At 42.0% G+C, this 21,809-nt stretch overlaps 1 protein-coding gene across 1 annotated transcript; it reads left to right on the top strand.

The window, feature by feature from the left end:
* The first annotated feature begins 1,213 nt into the window (after positions 1 to 1,213).
* On the top strand, positions 1,214 to 19,813 carry LOC142499199 (uncharacterized). The gene is made up of 3 exons (XM_075608267.1): positions 1,214 to 1,296; positions 1,660 to 2,340; positions 19,695 to 19,813. The coding sequence occupies exons 1-3, from the start codon at positions 1,248 to 1,250 to the stop codon at positions 19,811 to 19,813; spliced, it is 849 nt and encodes a 282-aa protein (XP_075464382.1). The 5' UTR covers positions 1,214 to 1,247.
* The last annotated feature ends 1,996 nt before the right edge of the window (positions 19,814 to 21,809 follow it).

The following is a 21,809-nucleotide window of genomic DNA, read 5'->3' as shown; positions in this document are numbered from 1 at the left end:
ACACTGCAGATGACTACTTAGCTCATCTACCATTGTGTTAAAGCAGCTGCAATTAATATCTCATCACAGCATACACTTCAACAGAGGGGGTGGGGTTCAGCACACACACTAATTACAGCCTCATTTCACGGTCAACTTAGTTCACACCATTTGCACCTGTTTCAAGTCATTGAAAGGTGTGGCTGATTAGGCTTTTTGGGGAAGGGAATACCTTTCTTACAACCTGAATAGCACAACTGAAGTTAATCACACTCATTTGAAAGCTTAACTCTAGCTACTAAATGCCCCAACAACTCATTACTTATCAAAGCGTACGTCACACATTAGTTCACTCATATCTATAGTTGAACTACTATGAAAGACACATTATCACACACTGCATGTGTTGTCTTGTTGAGTCACAGCCACATTCAGGTGTGCCACATCTTCGATTAATGTACCACACATATCCTCTACCAAAAACAACACTTTTTGCAATATGACCACCTTCATGATAACCATTGTGAATGGTCATCTCATGATAGTTATGTACATTATGATACTGATATCACTACACAACATATGATTTTTATGTACTCATTTAATCTATTTATCCTCACGCATTACTGCAGAAACATAGTATGTTGTATGTTAGGGAACTCAAAAATTCTAAGTACACAGGCATGTACAGTGTTATTACAACTATTTATGTTCACTTTCACACACATTTTCGGTTAAGGAACTGATGTTGTTACACTGGCGACACACTTTATTCGAGCTTGGCTAGTCCCACGAATTCGGGTATACCCGGGTGTATTGAGGTTTGTGACTGTTTTCTGCCCGAGTGCATTGAGTTATTTTCCAAGCAGGGATTGAAGCATTTTATTCCCACTGGCTGCAATACTGCACAGTATATATATATACACTGCATTACAATTCATGAATTTATGCCATCTGGTAGACACGCGAAGCATTGCAGCCTATTAAATCCTAATCATTATCATTTAACAGATCAGCCGCCCATCAGCCAGGCATGAACCCAGGCTGGGAAGGCAAATGCAACGGGGCTTGTCAGAGGTTAGGAGTGGCGCATTCCAGGTATCTGCCAGGTACATACCGGGTATTTGCTCGAATAAAGTGTGTCGGTGCAGTAGTTAATCATAAATACAGAACATACAATAAGTGTTTGTTCAATATTTACACATGTAAATGTAAAACTTATGTTATTGTTATATATAGTTGCCCCTGGAGGACATGTGTCACCTGAGATGGAACAAGTGTCTTCACCTGGGTCAGCCAGCTCAACACTACTAGAAGGTGAGTGTATCATTTGCTGGCCATATAATATGTGCTCTTCTATATGTTATGTTGTCATGTGCATTATTTGTTTTGCACATCTTCTTTAAATAGGATTACTTAGTGTCAGTGAAAATTAAGTGTAAGGCAACATGTATTGTGTTAGTGATGTTAATTATCATGTAGGACTTCTGAGTTTAGAGCAACTTTTCATTCATTCATATTTCATACTGAGTCCAAACATTATTCGTAAGTCAAGGTAGTTTTTAATGAGGTTATAAAACGTATGCTAACATGTTAGGTGTTACTTAGGACACAGTACAATTACATAGTAACACAGCATACATTAACATGCCATTTAATAATGTGTACATTTCTTTTTAGAACATCATGGTGATGAGGATGATGAGTATGATGAGGATGACGCCACAGAAGAGACTGAAATACAATCATGTGACCATGAAGAGGTGCCAATAGAAACTGTTGTACCGCCAAATCGTCCATCAACTTCCACATACGATGCAATTGTAGCTTCAGAGGGAAAAATAGTGGACGCAGAAAATCGTCGCCATTCAGACATGATGACAGTGCTGGAAAGGATGATTGGACTGCAGGAAGAAACAGTATCACAATTGGCACATCTCCACAGAGTCTTCATTGAAGTGCCTAAACAGTTGCAAAAAATCAACACCTCATTCGAAGCATTAGTTGTTCAGCAAACACAAGCTAATTACTGGAGAATGACTAATGTACCACAATTCAACACCTCCCAGCCAGGATCTGTTCATGCAGGTCAGTTTTCACCACATTCATCTGATATTCATTCACCAGGCCCAAATGTTACCGGTCAAGTAGCAGACATTGCTGTGCAGGTTCCTGATGACATCCTACCGCTGCCATCTGTACAAATTCAGCAGCAGACACCTACAAAGGAGGCGACAAAAACAAAACAAGACACACATGAAACAGACCAACCATCACTTGTGCAGTGTCTACCAACTTGCTCACATGTGTCACTGGGCACAAGCCCTGTCCGTGAACAGTCACTACCCAAAAGCCCTGTAGGTGAGTCGCTGCCCAAAAGCCCTGTAGGTGAATCGCTGCCCAAAAGCCCTGTAGGTGAGTCGCTGCCCAAAAGCCCTGTAGGTGAATCGCTGCCCAAAAGCCCTGTAGGTGAATCGCTGCCCAAAAGCCCTGTAGGTGAATCACTGCCCAAAAGCCCTGTAGGTGAGTCACTGGCCACAAGCCCTGTAGGTGAGTCACTGGCCACAAGCCCCGTAGGTGAACAGTCACTGGCCACAAGCCCTGCCCGTGAAGTGCCAGAGGCCACTCAAAGTGGCTCTGTTGTGCCTAAAGTTGGTGGCAAAAGAAAAAGGAAAATTCAAGAGACAACAAGCAGGCCTGTTACTCGCTCGCAAAAGGAACAAAAAAAATAAATGTTATAATTCAGAAAATATGTCTTTGGCCTTGTTTTGTTGACTTCAGATTATCTAATTACTATTGTATGTATGCTGAAGACTGTGTTGTTTCCAAACTTTCAACTATGTTCTTGTACACGTGAAGTTTTGGAAATGTTAACACTCATAATTAATTGTGTTATAAATATTTATGTTGTAATCGTCTGTTCAGTAATGGTCCACCAGGAGCCAGTTGCTAAGTTTAGAGAAGCTGCCATTGACTTTGCAGCAAAACATTGCATTTGGGTGTGTTAATTGATGTAAGAATTGCATATGCATATTAGTCACATGCAATTATTAAAACACCTAAGTAAGTGCAAACATCTTTCTTGTACGTGTACAGCAGGATTATGTGTAAATTATTACTTACCTTTGCCTTGCTTGGCCATTGTAATTTTGTCCTTTAATCAGTTGTGTGTTCGTTTCTATAACATCTCAGAATGTATAATAATATATATACACACACACACACACACACACACACACACTGAGTGAGTGTGAGTGTGAGTGTGTGAGTGTGTATATATATATGTATATGTGTATATATATATGTATATATGTATATATATATATATATATATATATATATATATATATATATATATATAGTACTATATAAACTGGTATACACAAACTAATACACTTCATGCTTCCTTGTGAAAACACTATTTTAATAATACAGGCCTAATGTTTGAGAAATATCCTAAGTATGAGACTCTAACAGTATTGTGCTTAAACAAATGTTTATTACTTAATTCAATCATGTTTCTCACCATTTAAATAGGTTTCATACAAGGTATACTTAATGCCATCAATGTTGTGTGTACTCCTGCAATATAAAAATAAATAAAATATAATATATAAATATATATATATTTTTATAAGAGATATATTTATATATATATATATATATATATATATATACACACGTATTTAAACTCATGCAGACAGGGAGTTAACCAGACTTTCACATACACACAGAAATGTAAGCGGGGAAAAAACATTTCTTTTTGCAGGTGTGTTTTTACTGATATGCCTGGCTAAGAAATATTTTCACACACTGGTCTTTGTTAGTTTTCAAAAAAACACTATGTGAACGCATTCAAAGTCTAGGGATGTTTTTCACAAACGAGATAAAAGAAGGAGAAATGTTTCTCCCACAGTCCCATATCACGAACCACAACTGTTAACCCAATTAGACAAACAAATCCAATTGGCGTTTGAAATAAGGAGTCAAAGTAGTTAGTTTTGTTGACCTTGACAAGGAAAAACAGGAGTTTGTTAGCCATTCAGCACATTCATTTTGATGAGCAAATAACACAGACCTGCACACAGCTTTTGTGCTACTCAGACATGGCTGATGAATTCGTTAACAATATTAATCCCCTTTTAGGGTATAAGTACATGATCTGTGAAGCCATCTTGAACAGTCGCGGACAGAAAGCAAGCACACGCCAAATCGATGATTTCATTCGAGCAAAATATCCTTATTACCAAGACTGTAAGCATGCACGGAATTTTAATTCCTCAATAAGATTCACTTTATCAAGTAATGACTTTTTTGAACGTGACCAGGATATGCTACAACACACCTATGGTTTCTGGAAGATTGCCCCGGAAAAACAATTTCTCCTGAAAGACGGCACTTATATTGTCGTGAAAGGCATATTTATTCCTAATGGCAATAGCAATGTATCCGCTACTACTGATCCGTTTGAATCGATACGTGCTGCAATATCTGCAGCCTCCATTCCTGAAACCCACATTGTACAAGAACAAAAGTACTATGATTATGTACCAAGCCTTTCAGCTGAAAATGCATTGGAATGGGAACCCGAAGAAATGAACCTACCTCCCGACCAATTATTTGAAGAAAGCAGTGGCGATTCCTATGAGCGCATCCTGGAGGAGATATGTGCCATACTGGATTCAGCGGTTGGGTTAAGCGTGGATGAAAATGCCTTGCATTTCTGGAGCGACCAGTTGCAGCCAGGCGAAGAGTTAATTCTAGAAGAATGGTAAATATAACAATCGTTATGCGTTGACTCTGCGTTTAAATTTTTTTTTTTTTTTTAACCACCATTTTCACTTTCAATGCGTGGATACAGCGTAACATTGCAGACTGCATAACATGTAGCGATCACAAACAAATTGTTTCCTAATACAATATAGTAGGACCTGAAAGAGTAGTACACATTGCTGACGGAATAAATATACGTACTTTCCTATCCCTTTAAACATATTAGCAACATTTTACCATTACTCTAACACATACCTGTTTTGTTATCATGCAACATCTACAACATTGAAAACCGGGTCCACCACGTATGACGTGGGACCCTTGTCATGGGCCAAGGCGTCCTTAAAAAGGATTAGTGATGTAAGTCCCGCCCCCAAGCGACGTGCGCGCCTCAAAGCCTATTGGCTGTCATGTTTTGTTATAGTAACGGTAACTGCAGTGTGTGATGCGTGCGGCTCAGTGTTTGTAGGCGTACCCTGGGCGTTAGCCGAATGTTAATTGAGTGGGAGGAGTGTTAGCGTGCGTTTCACGCTGGCTTAACATGACGTCACACGTATTGCATTTGCGCATTGTGTTATCGGCCGTGCTTTCTGTTCAAACACGTCTGTTTAAAAAGAATACAGATGTACTCGTTTAGAACGAATGTAGTTTCGTCTTCATTGTATTTGAAATAAAGATGTTATGTTTACTGGTATTTTCAACATGTATTGAACGCACAACGTACGCTTTGTTTTGCGCATGCGCTAACAGTTAGTGGAGCCAAGCGTGAAGTGCGTGCGCACACAAAGATGTGCGCGCACATCTTTCAGTATACAGGCAACGTTCACTTCTTATACATAGTTATGCCTGCTACAAATTTAAAGAAACATTACATACTGATGAACAGTTTTACTTCTAACATATAAGTGACTGACGTGTGTATCTACACAATCATATAGAGCTGCGTAACGCGTTGTCACGGATGCATATCTAGTAAGGTGCCATCTTTGACCATCATGTGTTTGCTGTATTTCAGAGATGTCGGGGAAGATACAATCGGATCAATGTATGATTTCAGAAGAGTCTACCTTTATATGAGATGATTGTGAGGAGGAGCCACCGACTACTATACTACATATGGAACTAATTTTATATTGCTTGCAGCGCTTATTAACAAACAATTAAAAATGTGATATCCTTATGCCTATATTGCATAAGCACTTAATTAACATAATGATGTTGCAAAAGAGTGCCTCATGAATTTTTATTGAGTGTTCTTTAATGACTACTAACATTTTATGACATGGTGTGTTTTATATATAACAACCATTCCCACTCTGCTAACACATTTGTGTATTCTAATATGTAATGGAACGTATGACTGTCGAAACTATGTAACAATAATAATAATAATATGAGCATGTTCATGTATAGGGCTGCTAGTTGTACGCAGCGATTTACAGACACATGTTTCAGCCTGAGGTCCCTGGCCCGTGGAACGTACAAATGTTTTTTTGCCGCATGAGGCACAGGGAGATAAAGTGACTTGGCCAAGGTCACAAGGAGCCCACACCGGGAATTGAACCAGACTCCCCTGCTTCAAACTATCAGTGCCAGTGTGTGTCTTTACTCAGTGAGCCACTCCTTCTCCCAATGTAAAGGACACTTACAACCAAGTAGCCATTTATTTTTAAAATCTCTTGTTACATGGGTATGTAGATAAAATGGTTTGGGACTGTAGCAAATAATGTTACTGGCCAGATGTTATGGTCCCCTCCAATGCATGATGTTCTGAATATGACATCACCATCATGTTATGAAGTACGTTTCTGTGTATATTTCATTAACCTAACTAACTATAGTTTACTGTGTTTATTAATCGTTTAGAAATACATAGTATAGTCAATATGATGATATAAGCTACCATAATAAAGCTGGGGTTATCATTTGTCGGTGTTATACATGGATCCTACACCAATTGATAGAGACACAAACAGTTGTCTTAAAAAGTGTGTCTATGCTAGTGATGAATGTGCTCCCGTAAGTAAACAAATAAGTACAGTTATCCCCTTTTCTCCAACCACCTCTATATTACATTAATGGAAATTATAAGGAAACATACATAAAATGTGATGAAATGTGAGTAATCATTTTGTAATACAATGCACATGAAAGCTCAAGAGTAGCTAAATGCATATACATGATACAGAAAGTACATATATGTAACATTTGTGTTTAAACCAATATGTTGGGTTTTTAGTTCCAATAATTATAGGAAGATTGAGGTAGCCACATCTTATGAGAGATGTCAGCAAATATACATACCATGATCAGTCATACTGGAGATATACCTATAATGCAAAGGAACAATATATAAATTGCAAACATTGACATGCCATCTTCAGTACCGTAAACAACACAGCAAAGTGTGTATTTGGTGTTAAATGTACAACACCATGTATATTTCATGACATTCAAAATGTAAATCAGCCTGGTGTACACATCATATGGATGTACATGTTACACTGCACCAATAACATTGTATGTAAGCATACTAGAAGCATGAATGATTATGGGCATAATATGTGTTTTGTCTTAGCATAAGGAATAACACAATGCTAAAATATTATTGCTTTGTTACCCAAGTTGTATTCACATACACACAACTAAAGTACAATTGAAGAGGGATTATATAACCTGTGCAACAATAACATACCGGTGCCACATCCCTTTGTGCACACAGCAGAGAAAAGAAAGGTGTGCAACCCATATTCATCTGTGTCCTAACAGAAGGTTATATAAAGAAACATTATTGTTAATATAACATAATTAAACTATAAAAGTAGTACTAGGAACATATGAGTTTGTACTTACAAGAAAAAAATGAATTGATGAGATTCTGTCGTGTCTGGCCACCACTGGCTGTTTGTTAATTTTCAGCAGCTACATGGGTGGGATGCTCGTCTACCAAAGCCTCAGCTAGGTCTGACTGTACATTGTGCCTGAGTGCAACATTGTGCAAAATGCAACAGGCAAGGATAATATCAGACACTTTTTGAGGCTTGTATAGAAGAGCCCCACCAGTTCTGTCCAGACACCTAAACCTGGTCTTGAGTAGGCCAAATGTCCTCTCTATAACAGATCTTGTAGATATATGGGCTGCATTGTACCTGTCCTCTGCTTCAGTTTGAGGGTTTAGCACCGGAGTCAAGAGCCACGACCTAATTCCGTATCCTGAGTCACCTATAATGAATGGAGCACACATAAGCTGACATTAGTGATCAAATTGTACAATGCCAACATTCCTAAATCAACATGTGTTTTGTGTTAGAACATGTAAATATGTACTCACCCAGCAGCCAACCAGGTTCAAAATGTCCCTCTTCGAACGCATGGAAGACTGAAGAGTTCCTCAGGATAGAGGAATCGTGACTGGAACCTGGGAACTTGGGTACCACATGCATTATCCTCATCGTGGCATCACATACCACCTGTACATTGAGTGAATGGTAGTGCTTCCGATTGCGGTACACATGCTCACTCTGACTAGGTGCAATCAAAGCAACATGTGTGCAATCGATTGCACCCAGCACAGATGGTATCCCTGCTATATTATAAAAGCCAGTCCTGACTTCCAGCCACTCTGTTGCCTCTGTAGGAAAATGAATATAATTCCTAGCGCGTCTATTGAGTGCATAGAGAAACTGGGTCAAGGCCCGCGAGATTGCGAGACCCCGCCCACTATGCCCACAGTTGTCTGGTATGACGCGGAAGCAAGATAATGTAATGAGCACAGCATTTTAACAAGCCCAGGGACTGCACGACCTCTGGCTGTGAAAAAATCTAAATCCCCCCTTATCTCCTCATAAAGAGCTAAGATTGCTGCTGAACTCAAACGATAGCGACTTACAATCTCCTCCTCACTCATCCCATCTAACAGGGTTCTCTCCCTGTACAGACGCGGACGAGGCACATGTTGTCTCCTCTGTCTTCTCCTCTGATCTCCTGTCCCTCTACCTGTCCCTCGGCCTGTCCCTCTCCCTGTCCCTGTCGTATCCGCGTCACTGTCACTGTCCCTCGGTGTGTCCCTACCTTGCCCTATATCATTCTCTTGATCAGCAAGCATGTCATAGAAAAGAATGTTCCTGCGTCTCCTAAACATTCGCAACATTTTGAAATGAGTAGCTGTGAATGAGCAGGTAATGTGCGTCCTTTAAATAGGTATGTGATGATGTCAGGTGACATAGTAAAATGCAAGGTGTTACATTAACATAATAAAGTACTTCTGTGGCAAGCTGTGTGCACTTGTTGTTCTAAGTATTTGTTGTGTGTATTCTGCAGGGAATGATGATATTTGGCAATGATGTGACGTGAAGCTTTGTACAAAGATTGCTTGCAAATAAATAGTTGCATGTGCAATGCTTGTAACACTTGTGAACGCAAGAGTCAGTCATGTAATGAGACAAAAAGGCTGAGATTGACGTGGGAAAAGTTTTGTGTAACATGTGTAATTATCCATGTTATTGTGACATGTTGGCAACAATGAATAGTCGTGTGCATATGCATGCATTTGTGTAAGGAGGATAGTTGGTATAGAATGAGTTTACAAGGTGTCCCAATGATGAATTACTGTACATGTGTGTATAAGTTAGGTTGAAGTGCTTGTAATGCAACGGTTACAATGTAAACATGCAATGTGATTGAGCGTCCAATAAGTGACGTCATGAAAATAGGGAGGACCCAAAAGTATATGTAAACATGAGAAGACAGATGTACATGAACGTTTAAAGATGCGTGTCACATTACAAGCATTGTGTAATGTAAAGGAAGATGAATATACTGTGTATGTGTGACATGTGTGACATGTGTAACATCATGTAAATAATTGTCGCTGAGTTGAGTAAAATGTGTGGTATGATGTGAGGTTCTCCTTTAAGAGTGTAGTATAGTATTTTCCCTTGCCACATCATCACATGATGAGTAATGTGACCCGCAAATGCTGAAAACATGTAAAAGTCGAATGTTATGCAAATAAGACACATCAGCTGTGACACAATGCAGGGAATGCCCCCACACTGTAATGCAAATCCCCCTTGTATTGTGAGCAATGAAACGTAAACAGTACTATACTGTTATACGTCCCCGCTCCATTGACTTCCATTGATGTACAGAAGATTTTTTTTTTCTAAGTGCCGTTCCGGCAGCCTTAGCGATCGTTCTCCCGTCCAAAATGCCAACTTTAGTTGGCGGGAGAAATCGGCCATAACATCTCAATTTCGTAGTGCCGATCAGCCCCGATAAGCTGTTTTTTTTTGTTGAATCCAGCCGATTTAAAAAAGTGGCGATCAGTGTCGAAAACAGGCTTATCGGCAGGCGACTGGCCATAACCAAATTATCGGCTCCGAAACCTGGCGATATGAAGCACTTATCGGCGCTTACTGAATCTCAAACCCAATTTTGGCTATAACATGGCCATATTTCCCTTATCAACGCTTACTGCATGAGGCCCATAGTGTCTTTAGACATTTCAAATCACATGAACAGAATCCATCCCTTCTTCAATATAAGGGCATCCAATACATTAAAGTAGATAGGAGGGGAGGTGACAGAGTCAAAATGCTCTCTAGACAAGAGAGTTATTGGATATTTCACCTCAATACTATTATCCCTCTGGGGTTGAATAAGGAAATACATATGGTTTCTCTATATTAACGGTGCCTTTTCTGGTACATTCATTGTTGGGGTGTCAATATGGTGTTGTGTTCTTTCTATTTATGTCAAATTTACATATATCCTTTGCGACTAGCCCTGGTCCCTCTCCTACTTTGTTCCCAATGGGGTTGCATGTGACAATGGGTTAATATTCTAACTAGTAACAACTGTATATTGTAACAGAGTGCTAACCACAAACAGAACGTGACTGCAAAGCCAAGGTGGGGGTTGGAAAAAAACGACCTCCAGTCGCGAGCGGGTCCGGAGTGCAGTGTTGCAGTCGTTAGCAGGGTCGGGGATAAAGAGGTGCGGATCGTCATAGGTACTTGCCGTGGTCAGGGGTTGGTGAGGTGCGGATCATCATAGGTACTTGTCGTGGTCAGGAGTTGGAGAGTTGCGGATTGTTGTAGTACTTGCCGTGGTCAGGAGAGGAGAGAGTCAGAGTCCAGGTACAAGCCAATGGTCAGATGCGGAACTAGAGGTAAACACAGGACAAGGTAGCAAGGCAGGAATGTAGCCTGTAAGCCAGTAAGCACTTTGTACTGAAAGAAGTCTTTTGCTCAGCCATCTACAAGGGGCTGACTGAGCATATATACTACCAATGGGGAGCCAGCAGGGAAGAAACTCAGCAGTAAGTCATTGTGTGATAGGGGGAGAGGAGTCCGCAAGGGACGTGGTGTGAAGCAAAGAGACAGGCTCCATTTGTCTGTGTGCACGCGCCACCTGTGTGCTGTCCATGTACGCTGTGCGCCACTGACACCAGCATGGGGGCGGAGACCGGAGGCGGGACTCGAGGCAACTGTCTCTCCATCTGCTCAGCACCTGTGTGTGGGGTGAGTCCGACAGCCAGAATCTACGAGGCTGCGGGAGGTGCCAGGGAGAGCAGGCTTGGTGAGGCACCCTATCTTGGGCTTTGGCGGGCTTGCCCCACGAGGTGCGCAACCCCGACCCTCACGGGCCCTTACATATATGAATGAATCTCAAACACATCTGTGTATACAGTATATACCAGCTTATTCATTATGTTCTCTCTATTTGATTCTATTCTCTCGTTCTAGGTTGTCAAGGATCATGCAACAATATTTAATGTCAATACTGTATGCTAGTTAGGATTTTATAGACACTGTATAAATATATGTTAAGAATATTCTCCATTTGGAGGAGTGGAACTGTGTCAATCCACCCTCTGTTAAACTCACCTGAATTTTAATTAATCATGCTGTAATCACCAATGAGGTGTTCCCAATCACAATCTATTACATTTATTTTTTATTCTATCAACCTTCATGGTTAGTTTTAAATAGCACACTATCTCACTCTCAATCATTCCTTGATGAAGTAGTAACAGCTACGAAACGCGTTGCAATAAATTGTGTGCTACTCTTTTACTGTACTTGGGCCTTTGTCAAAGTTCTGCATTCACCTGCATTTTTTTTACGATCTTCAAGCCGTATTTAATTAGCTACAAGCATTAACAAGCAGCGACATTGCTCTTGAATATACTATAGGTGCTGACAAGCGCAGGGGATTCCGCATCCATTCACCTAAAAACAGCTGACAGAGACATGTGACGTATACATCCCTTCACTCACAACCAGCTGACGGAAACGTGTGACATTTTCCTATTGAGACCGTAAGCGGGTGCATTACCTACCGGAGCCGAGGCACCTTCACTACGCTGTGTGCGTCTGTTTGCTGCAGAGACCAGGAGCTTGTGCTATGCCAAGCAGAGCCACTTTCGCCACCTCATTTCAAATGGAATTGTTTGTATTGCTGTAGTTGGGAGTGGGTGCCTTCACTACCTGCTTCACTATTCATCCTATTGTGGACACTCTCCTCCTCGTCAAAATGCTGGTGTTTAATGTCTGAGACCGACACTTACCTTGGGATGACTATGGGAGTCCGGTAACATTGTAGCACTGATGACTCTATTTTGTCTCCTTAAGCACTTGTATTTTGTGCTGATTTATATTTTATTATGTGTTTTTTTATATGACGACAGCGGGATCGAGCACAAAACACCGCTTAAATCAAATCAAGTAAGCCCACTGGTGAATGGTGAAAGGAAAATACAAATTAAGTGTTAAATAAATACACTCCTCCGAATAGGTGCTGCTCCAGTGGTGGACTCGATCCAAGTCCTTAAATGAATGGTGAAATAGGGGTAAGGAGCGCACACATCAATCATAGAGTGGTATCAGAAAGTGGGACCACCCTGGGTCAGGAAATGGAGAGGAAGAGCAGTCCCTCTTTCTCTGGATAATCCACCCTCAATGGTCGTCCAAAGGTGAATTTGTTGTATTTCAGGGAAGAAAGATCTGAATCTGGCCCAGTATTCTCCAAAGTTCACCAACAGTCTGATAGTACTTCCATAGTTTCTTTGGTTTGTATGGCTCACCATACGCATTTCTCTCCACTAGGGCTTCCTGAGGGATTAGTTTGCTATGGAAACTACCCCTGGGGAAGCTCCAGCTACAGAAGGACTGCTTTCTTAGTTACAGGCCCCATTATGAGTTGCCGGTATCCATCTGGTTTGTTTAAATCCCCCACTCATGTGGGCCGTGATGCAGAGGATTAAAACATGGCTGCTGGGATACCGGCATCCCATAACAGGGCCTGTAACTCAGGAAGAAGGGGGTCTCCAGACCTTAAATCAATGCTGTTCAGCTCCAGAAACCCCCTGCTACAGTACAGTATTATTAAAAGCCCTGCGATCGCCTGTTAAAGGCACGCAGGTAGAGTGACTTATTCAGTCTATATCTTACTAAGCATCTATTACAAACAGGTTGAACCTGGTAGGATTCACACAGCGCGAATCCTATTCAAACGCAGGGACCCCCGCTGTGTTAATCTGATGGGCCATTATAGCCTGCTGTGACCAACTCGCAGATTTTTCAATGCTTTTGTCCTGTGATGTGGTCAAGAACAGGCAGCTACATCTGTAGTTACCCACACAATAACCCAGCAAGTCACTAGCCCACACTCCAGTCCCTTCCCTCACAATGCAAACAGCAGTGAGAAGCATGCATATGCGCACATCAAATGTTTTACCATTCACAAACACATTTAATGTATACATATATATATTATCAAATTAAATTAATGTATAAACATCAACCACTGGATTTTATGACATTGGCAGAGAGGACGAAGGGGAAATGATGGTGGTTTCTGGGGCCTTCTCCAACAGTTTTTACTGTCCAAATCGTCTGCAAATTAAATTTTGGTCATAAAGTCAGAATAATTTACAGTTAATACAGTATTTTGAAACATTTGTCAATCTCTAATAGCCACTTCATGATCATTCTGTCCCTGATTGCATCTTTCACTTGATAAAAAGCTTTAGATTTCACATAACAGCTGATAATATCTGAAAGACTAGTTTGCTTGATTGTCTATCTAATCCAGATGTGTTTACTTAAAATAAAAATAAAATGGTAAACAGGGATGTTAAGATAATTAATAGAGGTGATAAGAGCTCGTGTTTTTTTTTTATTTTAATGGTTTCATTTTTGAGCAGGTTCAGGATATGTGGGTCTATAACCCCTCCATAAAAAGTGAAGATAAAAAGCAGGTTCATGATATGTGGGTCTATAACACCTCCATAAAGAGTGAAGATAAAAAGCAGGTTCAGGATATGTGGGTCTATAACCCCTCCATAAAGAGTGAAGATAAAATGTAGAAATGCGTACATTTTCATTGCGAAATTGAAGCTGCAGTGGATTGGGCAGTTCCTTTGAGCCATGGATCAAATCCCCAGTTCCTTTGAGCCAAAGGCAAATCCCCAGTTTTTTTTGTATCACTGACAATCCGAATGGTGGATTACATAATCCACAGATGGATTGTTAGAAATCGAAGGAGGGGAGAGCGAGAAAGAGTCAACTCTTGGGACTTTAATTCTTTGTAGGTTGGTTTAAAAGAGAGATACTTTCCATTTAGTAGTGTCTCCAGCTGTGTATATATATCCCCTCAAACTCCCTCAAAGATAAATTATTGCGACATGGCTGTGCTGAAAAAGGAGCACACCTGAGGCACTCTGGGAAATATGCTAATGGGTATGCAAAGTAAATTTAAATTAGTCCCATTCCACACTTCCTATAAGGATTTCCATACCAAGTATACAGAGTTGATACAGACATCTCACCACCACTTTTCCACTGCCATTTAGCCATTGGTACAGTATATTTAGCCACCAAGGTAACCCCCTAACCTTACACTAAATGCCCTTAAGTCCTTACATAACCCTTACCCTAAAACACCTCACCTTAACACCTCATGCTAACACTAATCGTGTCAGTAAAACTAATCATTCTAAAAACGGTAACCCTTTACCTTAAAACCCCTAAGATTAACCCCTAATGCTATCGCTAATCACTTACTTTAGGGGCAAAATAGCCAGTGGGTGATTGTCCTCAGTGGCTGATCGGCAACTAATGACTGGAATGGAGTACTGGTGTCAAACTCAACAGAGTTAGAACCCACAACCATTGCTTTTGTAAGCAGCAGCTCCAGCATTGTGAGATAAACCAGCTAACTTGCTGTGGTGCCAAAAGTGCACCACTGTCTACTGGCATACCTCCAATGGATATCTATTTTGTTGATCGTAACATTGAAAGGAGTTCAAGCACAAAGTAATAATAATATGTACTGAGGGCTATGAGTTGCTGAGGCCAGGAGAGATGCAACAAAATACCTTTTTTTTTACATACACAAATAAAAGCAAGTGCAGCACAGTAAATAATGCAGATGTGAGAGAAAGTAATATAACAAAGTGATCTGGTAACAAGTTAGTACTGTACTTCTAATCTTATAAATGATAAAGACAGTAGACCATATATACTAAACAGTGTTTTGCCATAACGCACCTTCGTGTTAGAATGCATTATAGCCTATTAAAATAAATGGACTGTAAGGTGTCTTCCAACACAGAAGGTGTCTCTTTTCATAAGACTGATTATTACAGTAGATATGCTTCTCTATCCCAGAAGATAGTAAGTTGCTTTGTACAGGTATGAGCACTCAATTAGAAGTATAGCTCAAAATAAAGTATGCTGTGACAGTGGTGTTAGCCATCAGCTGGGTTAGCTCACACTTCTAGAGCTTTTGTACTAAATAACAGAGGTTGTGTGGTTAGCTTAATCTCACCCAGATATCATTCAATACCTGAGATGGGGACACTAACAGGAGACCGAGAGAAAGAGTACAAAGCCCAGCAGGGTAACAGAGATTAGTAGAGCCTCAGCACCTCCCTAGTGGGTTGAGATTGGGGCAGCTAGAGAAGAGGATATAGTGTAACGGATCGGGGGACTCGCTCTTCCCAGCGTGTCCCCGTCACCTTGGTTCCTTCGGCTAACCCTCTCCTTTCCTTGCCATATTGGTCTCTGCCTCATTCCCTCTCGTCACGGTCACGCTCCCGTTCGCGGTCTGCACGCATGCACAGTCTCCTCACTGTGCGCGCGCGTTCCCGGTCCCTGGTCTACCATCAGGGGACTTACCCCCCTCGGTGTAACTCCGTCTCCCTACCTGGTTCCACCGCTCCTTCCCCCTTTCATACTCACCAGCCGATTACCTCCTCCGCGATCCTTCCTCCACGCTCATGTACTCGTGCGTGACTGTGTTACAGAGGGCGCGCGCACCTGCTCTACTTACCAATCTTCCCCAGGTACTGGCTCAGCCCCCCGGAGCTTGCAGGCCATTACCCTAGATCACCTCCCTGTCTCCTCCCCTGCTCTCTCACACCTATCCCTGCAAGCTCCCAGACAAACCCCTGCTCCACCCCTTCCTGCTATTTGTCCTCCCTCCTTTATAACCCCAGTCTGTCCTCTCTTTCCTTGCTCTGCATACTGTAGCTTTCCTGTAGCTCCTGTGTGTGCAGTATCTTTGCCCAGCTCCCTTATCTGTTTCAGCTCTGGTTCCTGTCCCTGCCCCTGTTTGTATTCCCTTGGTTTGAACTTGAACACTGCTTTGGACTTTGACTACGCTGCCTTCTCCTGCCCTTGAACTCTGGCTTTCGGACATCACTACACTGCTCTCTCCAATCCCTGGACTCTGGCTCTTGGACAATACCTTCCGACCTCTGGCGCCCCGGACTCAGCAAGTATAATAATTTGAACAAGGGAATGAACCCAGAAGCTGATGCTACCAGAGTCAAGTATATGAGGGGTTAATGGGAATGATCCATAGTCCGCAGTACCGAAAATGGCTCCTCACCATTGACATGAATATTAAGTCTCATAAGAATGATATGAGGATAATGTAACTCACCCGTGGCGGGGGGCCCGTTTTGCAGTGTGGGGCTGGGTCCAAGAATATGAAGTGTCCAGAAACACCGCATTCCTGTGTCCCTTGTGCCGTTAGCTGCTCTCCTTACCCGCCCGGTGCCTGTTGTATCCTCGGGGAAGTACACGTTGTACACGTTGAATTGTGTGTCCTGCTGGAACGTCTCCCCTGGCTTCTTTCCTGTGACGAGGGAGCTTGCGGTGGCGTCCTAGATGTTTTTCCGCACCAACTCAGCTTCCATGTGGATACCAGCTGATTCCGAATCAGCGCACGCTGTTTCCCACTGAGAGGAGGAGCCGCTGGTGCATCCCTGCATTCACTGCGCTCCGGCATGCCGTGGTTAGGGGGTATGACGTCAGCGCTGTCGGGGTATATCGTGGTGAGGAGTCTGCGTGCCCAGCCGAAAAAAGTGCAGATATATAGTTGAGTTGAGGCGGTCACAGCACTTGGAGTCCAGTCAAAGGATGAAGATAAAATCAGCTTTTTTAGAACATGCTGTACATCGCAGAAGACAAACTCTCAGTTTGTCTTCTGCGATGTACAGCATGTTCTAATAAAGCTGATTTTATCTTCATCCTTTGACTGGACTCCAAGTGCTGTGACCACCTCAACTCAACTATATATCAGCAAGTATAATGTTAACCCTTACTCACCAGGCCCTGCAACGCAACTACCACACTCCGGGCACGCCCTCACTGCTGTGGGTGACTGTTATACCCTTACCCACCTCAGTAGTGGGGACTTGCCAGGTCTGCGGGCATACAGGCATTACATTAGGCAGAGCCCAACAAATGCAGACCCCCCTGAGGTGGGCCAAGGTGTTTCCATGGAACACTGGCAATTTCTAAGCAATTAACTCACTGATGTCACAGAGAAACTTTTTACCTTGTCTCTCCGGGAATCTCCTGTGACACCACCTACCCCAGTCCCAATGCCCCCAAGTAATCTGGGACCACGTATTCCAACCCCCAATCAGTTTGACGGGGACCCCCTCACTTGTCGAGGATTCCTGAATCAGTGTGAGGTCCAATTCGAAATGTCCCCGTCCCACTTCCCTACTGGTCGTTCCAAGGTGGCCTACGTCTATGCCCTACTCACTGGCGACGTCCTCGCTTGGACTTCTCCCCCCTAGAAACACCGATCAGACCTAACCCAGGATTATCTCAAATTCCGGTAAAGAAATTGGGGTGCTCAAACCCGCAGCAACTCCATCCGAAGGCATAAGTATTAATAACCCCTGGAGATACCAATGGGAGTGGGTAGGCAGAATAAAGACATGTAGGTATAATATTGACTTGTGTGGTCAAACCCAACTATAATAGTCTTAGCCAGTAAACCCTACTCACGTCATCTCCAGGTTTTTTCTGCCAGCGTGCAAGCCAGAGAGGATCCAGAATCCAGAGACATCCAGTAGAAAAAAACGAATGGCGCACAGCCAGGGAGCCAGGTGTGGAGTAAATTTTTTTTCCTTTATTGCAGCATGGTGAGAGACAAATTCACCCCCTTGGGGGACACAGATAGAGTCCTCCTACGCGTTTCAGACCAACAGGTCCTTTATCAAGGAGTATGGGGTATGTTCAGGATGGGCACCTTATATATCTGATGTTTAATTGTTAAATTAAAAAAATCTGTGGATAGTTGCGTCGCGGACCCACCGCGCATGCGCGTGACGTCACACGGAGCGTCACTCCAACAACCCATGGGATTGTTGGTAAATACCGCCCCCAGATGATGCCCGCGCATGCTCCTGGTGCTCCGTGAGGGCAAACAGGTGTTCCCTTACTCTCAGCCATCTCTCCCTCCCCGAGTGACGTCACGAAGTGATCCGATTGGATGAAGCTCACCGCTATGCCACCAATGACTGTGTGGGGCAGACGGAGCAGCTCCAATCACGCGGAGCCCCGCACGACCACACTGTAGCTGGAAGGGACAGGCAGAGAGGACAAATTTATGTTAACTGAAATTACAATAGGAGCAGACTAAAAAATAAAATAAACAAAATCCTTTTAAGCTCCTATTGGAAATGGTGCCCATTCTAAAGTCAGATCCCACTTAAACTAAGACATACAAGTGAATACATATCAAGGATCTAAGATCCTTATCAGCATAAAGTGCTGGCAAAATTAACATACAAATATAAAATTGATTAAAAACAAAAATGAATCAGATCAGCAAGACTTGAATATGATGTCTTGTTTTTCTGAGTCTTCCAAAGGGGAAGAGGAATCAGTTATGCTATTCCTGTGATTACTCAATTATCTACTACAAATCATGACTTTAGAATAATCAATGACTCTTGAAGGTAATCACTACGATAGCCCTAAACAATAAGCTCGGGTATTAATCTGTGGCAATGCCACCTCTGTTGTAAGGGCTCAACCCGTATGTCCGGGTCTAGTACAATACACAATATGTTGAAGAAACTGACATAGAATATTGTCAACAGTGTAGTGCTAAGTAATGGGATAATTCATGCAATTTTTGTTTTACATCTGCGTGGAGATCTCATAATTATGTCAAAAAATAATAATATTGACCATAGGATAAGTATTGACATTGTGATTTTACACAGCATTTACAGATATAATAAGTTTTTAATTATTTAAGAAAATGACTCAAATTCCACTCTACATTCAGACCGCAGGGGGTTCTAGTCTGAAGCATAAATATCCAATATGCCTCCCTGCGGTCCAGAAGGTTGAGTGAGTCACCTCCCCTTTCATTTAGAAAGATCTGTTCAATACCTTGAACTTTTAGCCTATTTAGGCTCCCTTTTGGGCATTGTGAAAAATGCTTTGAGACCGGGTGGGAAGTGTCTCCTTTTCTGATTAACCTGATATGTTCAAGGATTCTGTTTTTTAGCGGTCTAATTGTCCTACCCACGTAGTTTATCCCACACCCACATGTTAAGAGGTACACTACGTTGCTAGTATCACAATTTATAAATGATTTTATGCGAAATTCTTGTTTAGAATTTAAACCCCTAAAGCATTGTGAGGGTGTCACAAATTGGCAGATCTTGCAGCCTCCACATCTGTATGAGCCCTTAGTTACAAATTTCCTGGTAGATATGGTGGAGGATGCAACATAGCTGGGCGACACATAACTTGCAATAGTTTTTGCCTTACGGTACACAAAACGGGGGCCTTGTTTAACGCATTCCCTAAGGCTGCTATCCATTTGGAGAATATTCCAATGTTTGCGTATAATGTTTTGTACTTTATGACTACATCTGTTGTATTGTGAAATCATAAGTGGAACATCCCCTTTTGAAAACCCAGTGTCTTTTTTATTATGTCTCAATGTTATTTTATCCTTGTTAGGATCACCCTTGGTCTTTTTGAATAAATCCTCTCTATTTGTCAGTGCAATTTCTTTGGAGGTGTCAATCAGGCCCTCCATGTCATAGCCCCTCTGATGGAAACGAAGGCACAGCTCCTCAGACTGACGAGAAAAAGCCTCCTCGGTGGAGCAATTCCTCCTCAGTCTGAGGAACTGGCCCTTGGGGATACCCCTAATGACCGCAGGGGGGTGGCAGCTGTCAGCTCGTAATAGCATATTCCTGGCATTCGGTTTCCTGAATGTTTCCGTTTGGATTCGGCCTTTAATGTCAATAAACAAACGGAGGTCCAGATAGTCAATGTGCTGTGTGTTAAAATGATACGTGAACACTAAGTTAAGGTGATTAGAATTAACATATTTAAAGAAATTGTGCAGAGTGTCCAAATCCCCTTCCCAAACCATAATCAGGTCATCAATAAACCTTTTGTAAAATGTGATGTGTTTACGAAATGGATTTGTGCTAGAAAACATAAACAGTGACTCCCACCACCCCATAAATAAGTTCGCATACACCGGTGCAAAGCTCGTGCCCATTGCTGTGCCCCTTTGTTGTAAATAGAAAGTGCTATCAAATAAAAAATAATTGTGCGTTAACAGAAATTTTATGGCATCCAAAATAAATGCTGTGTTAAATTGATTACTATCTGGACCTCCGATGAAATGATCGACCGCTGCCACCCCCTGGTCATGTCTAATAACTGAATAAAGGGACGTAACGTCCATAGATACCCACATGCATTGTGGGTTCCATATTACATCTTTTAGCTTTGTGATTAGATCCCCTGAGTCCAACAGGAAAGAGGGTAGGTCCCTAACATAGGGCTGTAGGTACTGATCTATGTATTTTGACAAGCCATCTCCCAAAGATCCAATAGACGAAATGATTGGTCTGCCCGGAGGGTCGACCAATGTCTTATGGACCTTTGGGAGATGGTAAAACACTGGAATGATAGGGTTAGGGTTCCACAGGAATGCACTTTCCGCTTTATTTAATACTTGTGTAATAACCCCTAGTTCTAATAGTTCTTTGTATGACTTCACAAACTTTGCTGTAGGGTCATCTGGTAGTGCAGAGTAGGTTGTCACATCCCCAAGTTGCCTATAGGCCTCCTTGAGGTAGCAAGCCCTACTCTGCACCACCACCGCTCCTCCCTTGTCCGCATTCTTTATGACAATTTTAGTGTTTTTCTGTAAGGAAAAAAGTGCCTGCTTTTCCTCCAAGTTTAAATTATGCCTTCCTGTATTAATGGAGTAACCTTCTGACAAAATGCGCAGATCCCTAATGACCAAGTTTTCAAAAGTGGTCAGGAAGGGGCCCTTGGAGAACTGAGGATCAAATACTGAACCCTTCTTAAGGCTTGACCTCCAGGTACCAAATTCTGGGAGGTTAACTTGCTCAGATAAGGCCTCATTATCCTCTAATAGTTCTTCAAGGTCCAAAATGTCTTGGAGGTCGCATGCCTCTCTAAAAGTTGGAATAGAGGCAGCTAGATCACTTGGTGGCGACTCTGCAACATTTAGGTGGGGTGTAGGTAATACACCAGATGGATCAACCTCCTCCATAACGTCCAATGACCTATTGTCCTGCTGCCATGAGGACTGTGCACGTTTTTTGAAAAATGATTTTAAAGTCAGTTTCCTCACGAATTTGTAAACATCTATAGCAGTGTTAAACAGGTCAAAGTCCATTGTAGGTGCATATTTAAGCCCCTTTTGTAAGAGTGATATTTCCGCAGATGATAGAT

The sequence above is a fragment of the Ascaphus truei genome, chromosome 1 (assembly GCF_040206685.1).
Source record: "Ascaphus truei isolate aAscTru1 chromosome 1, aAscTru1.hap1, whole genome shotgun sequence".
NCBI classification, from domain to species: Eukaryota; Metazoa; Chordata; class Amphibia; order Anura; family Ascaphidae; genus Ascaphus; species Ascaphus truei.
Note: the sequence above shows the minus strand (reverse complement) of the source record. Positions and strands in the feature narration are given on the sequence as shown.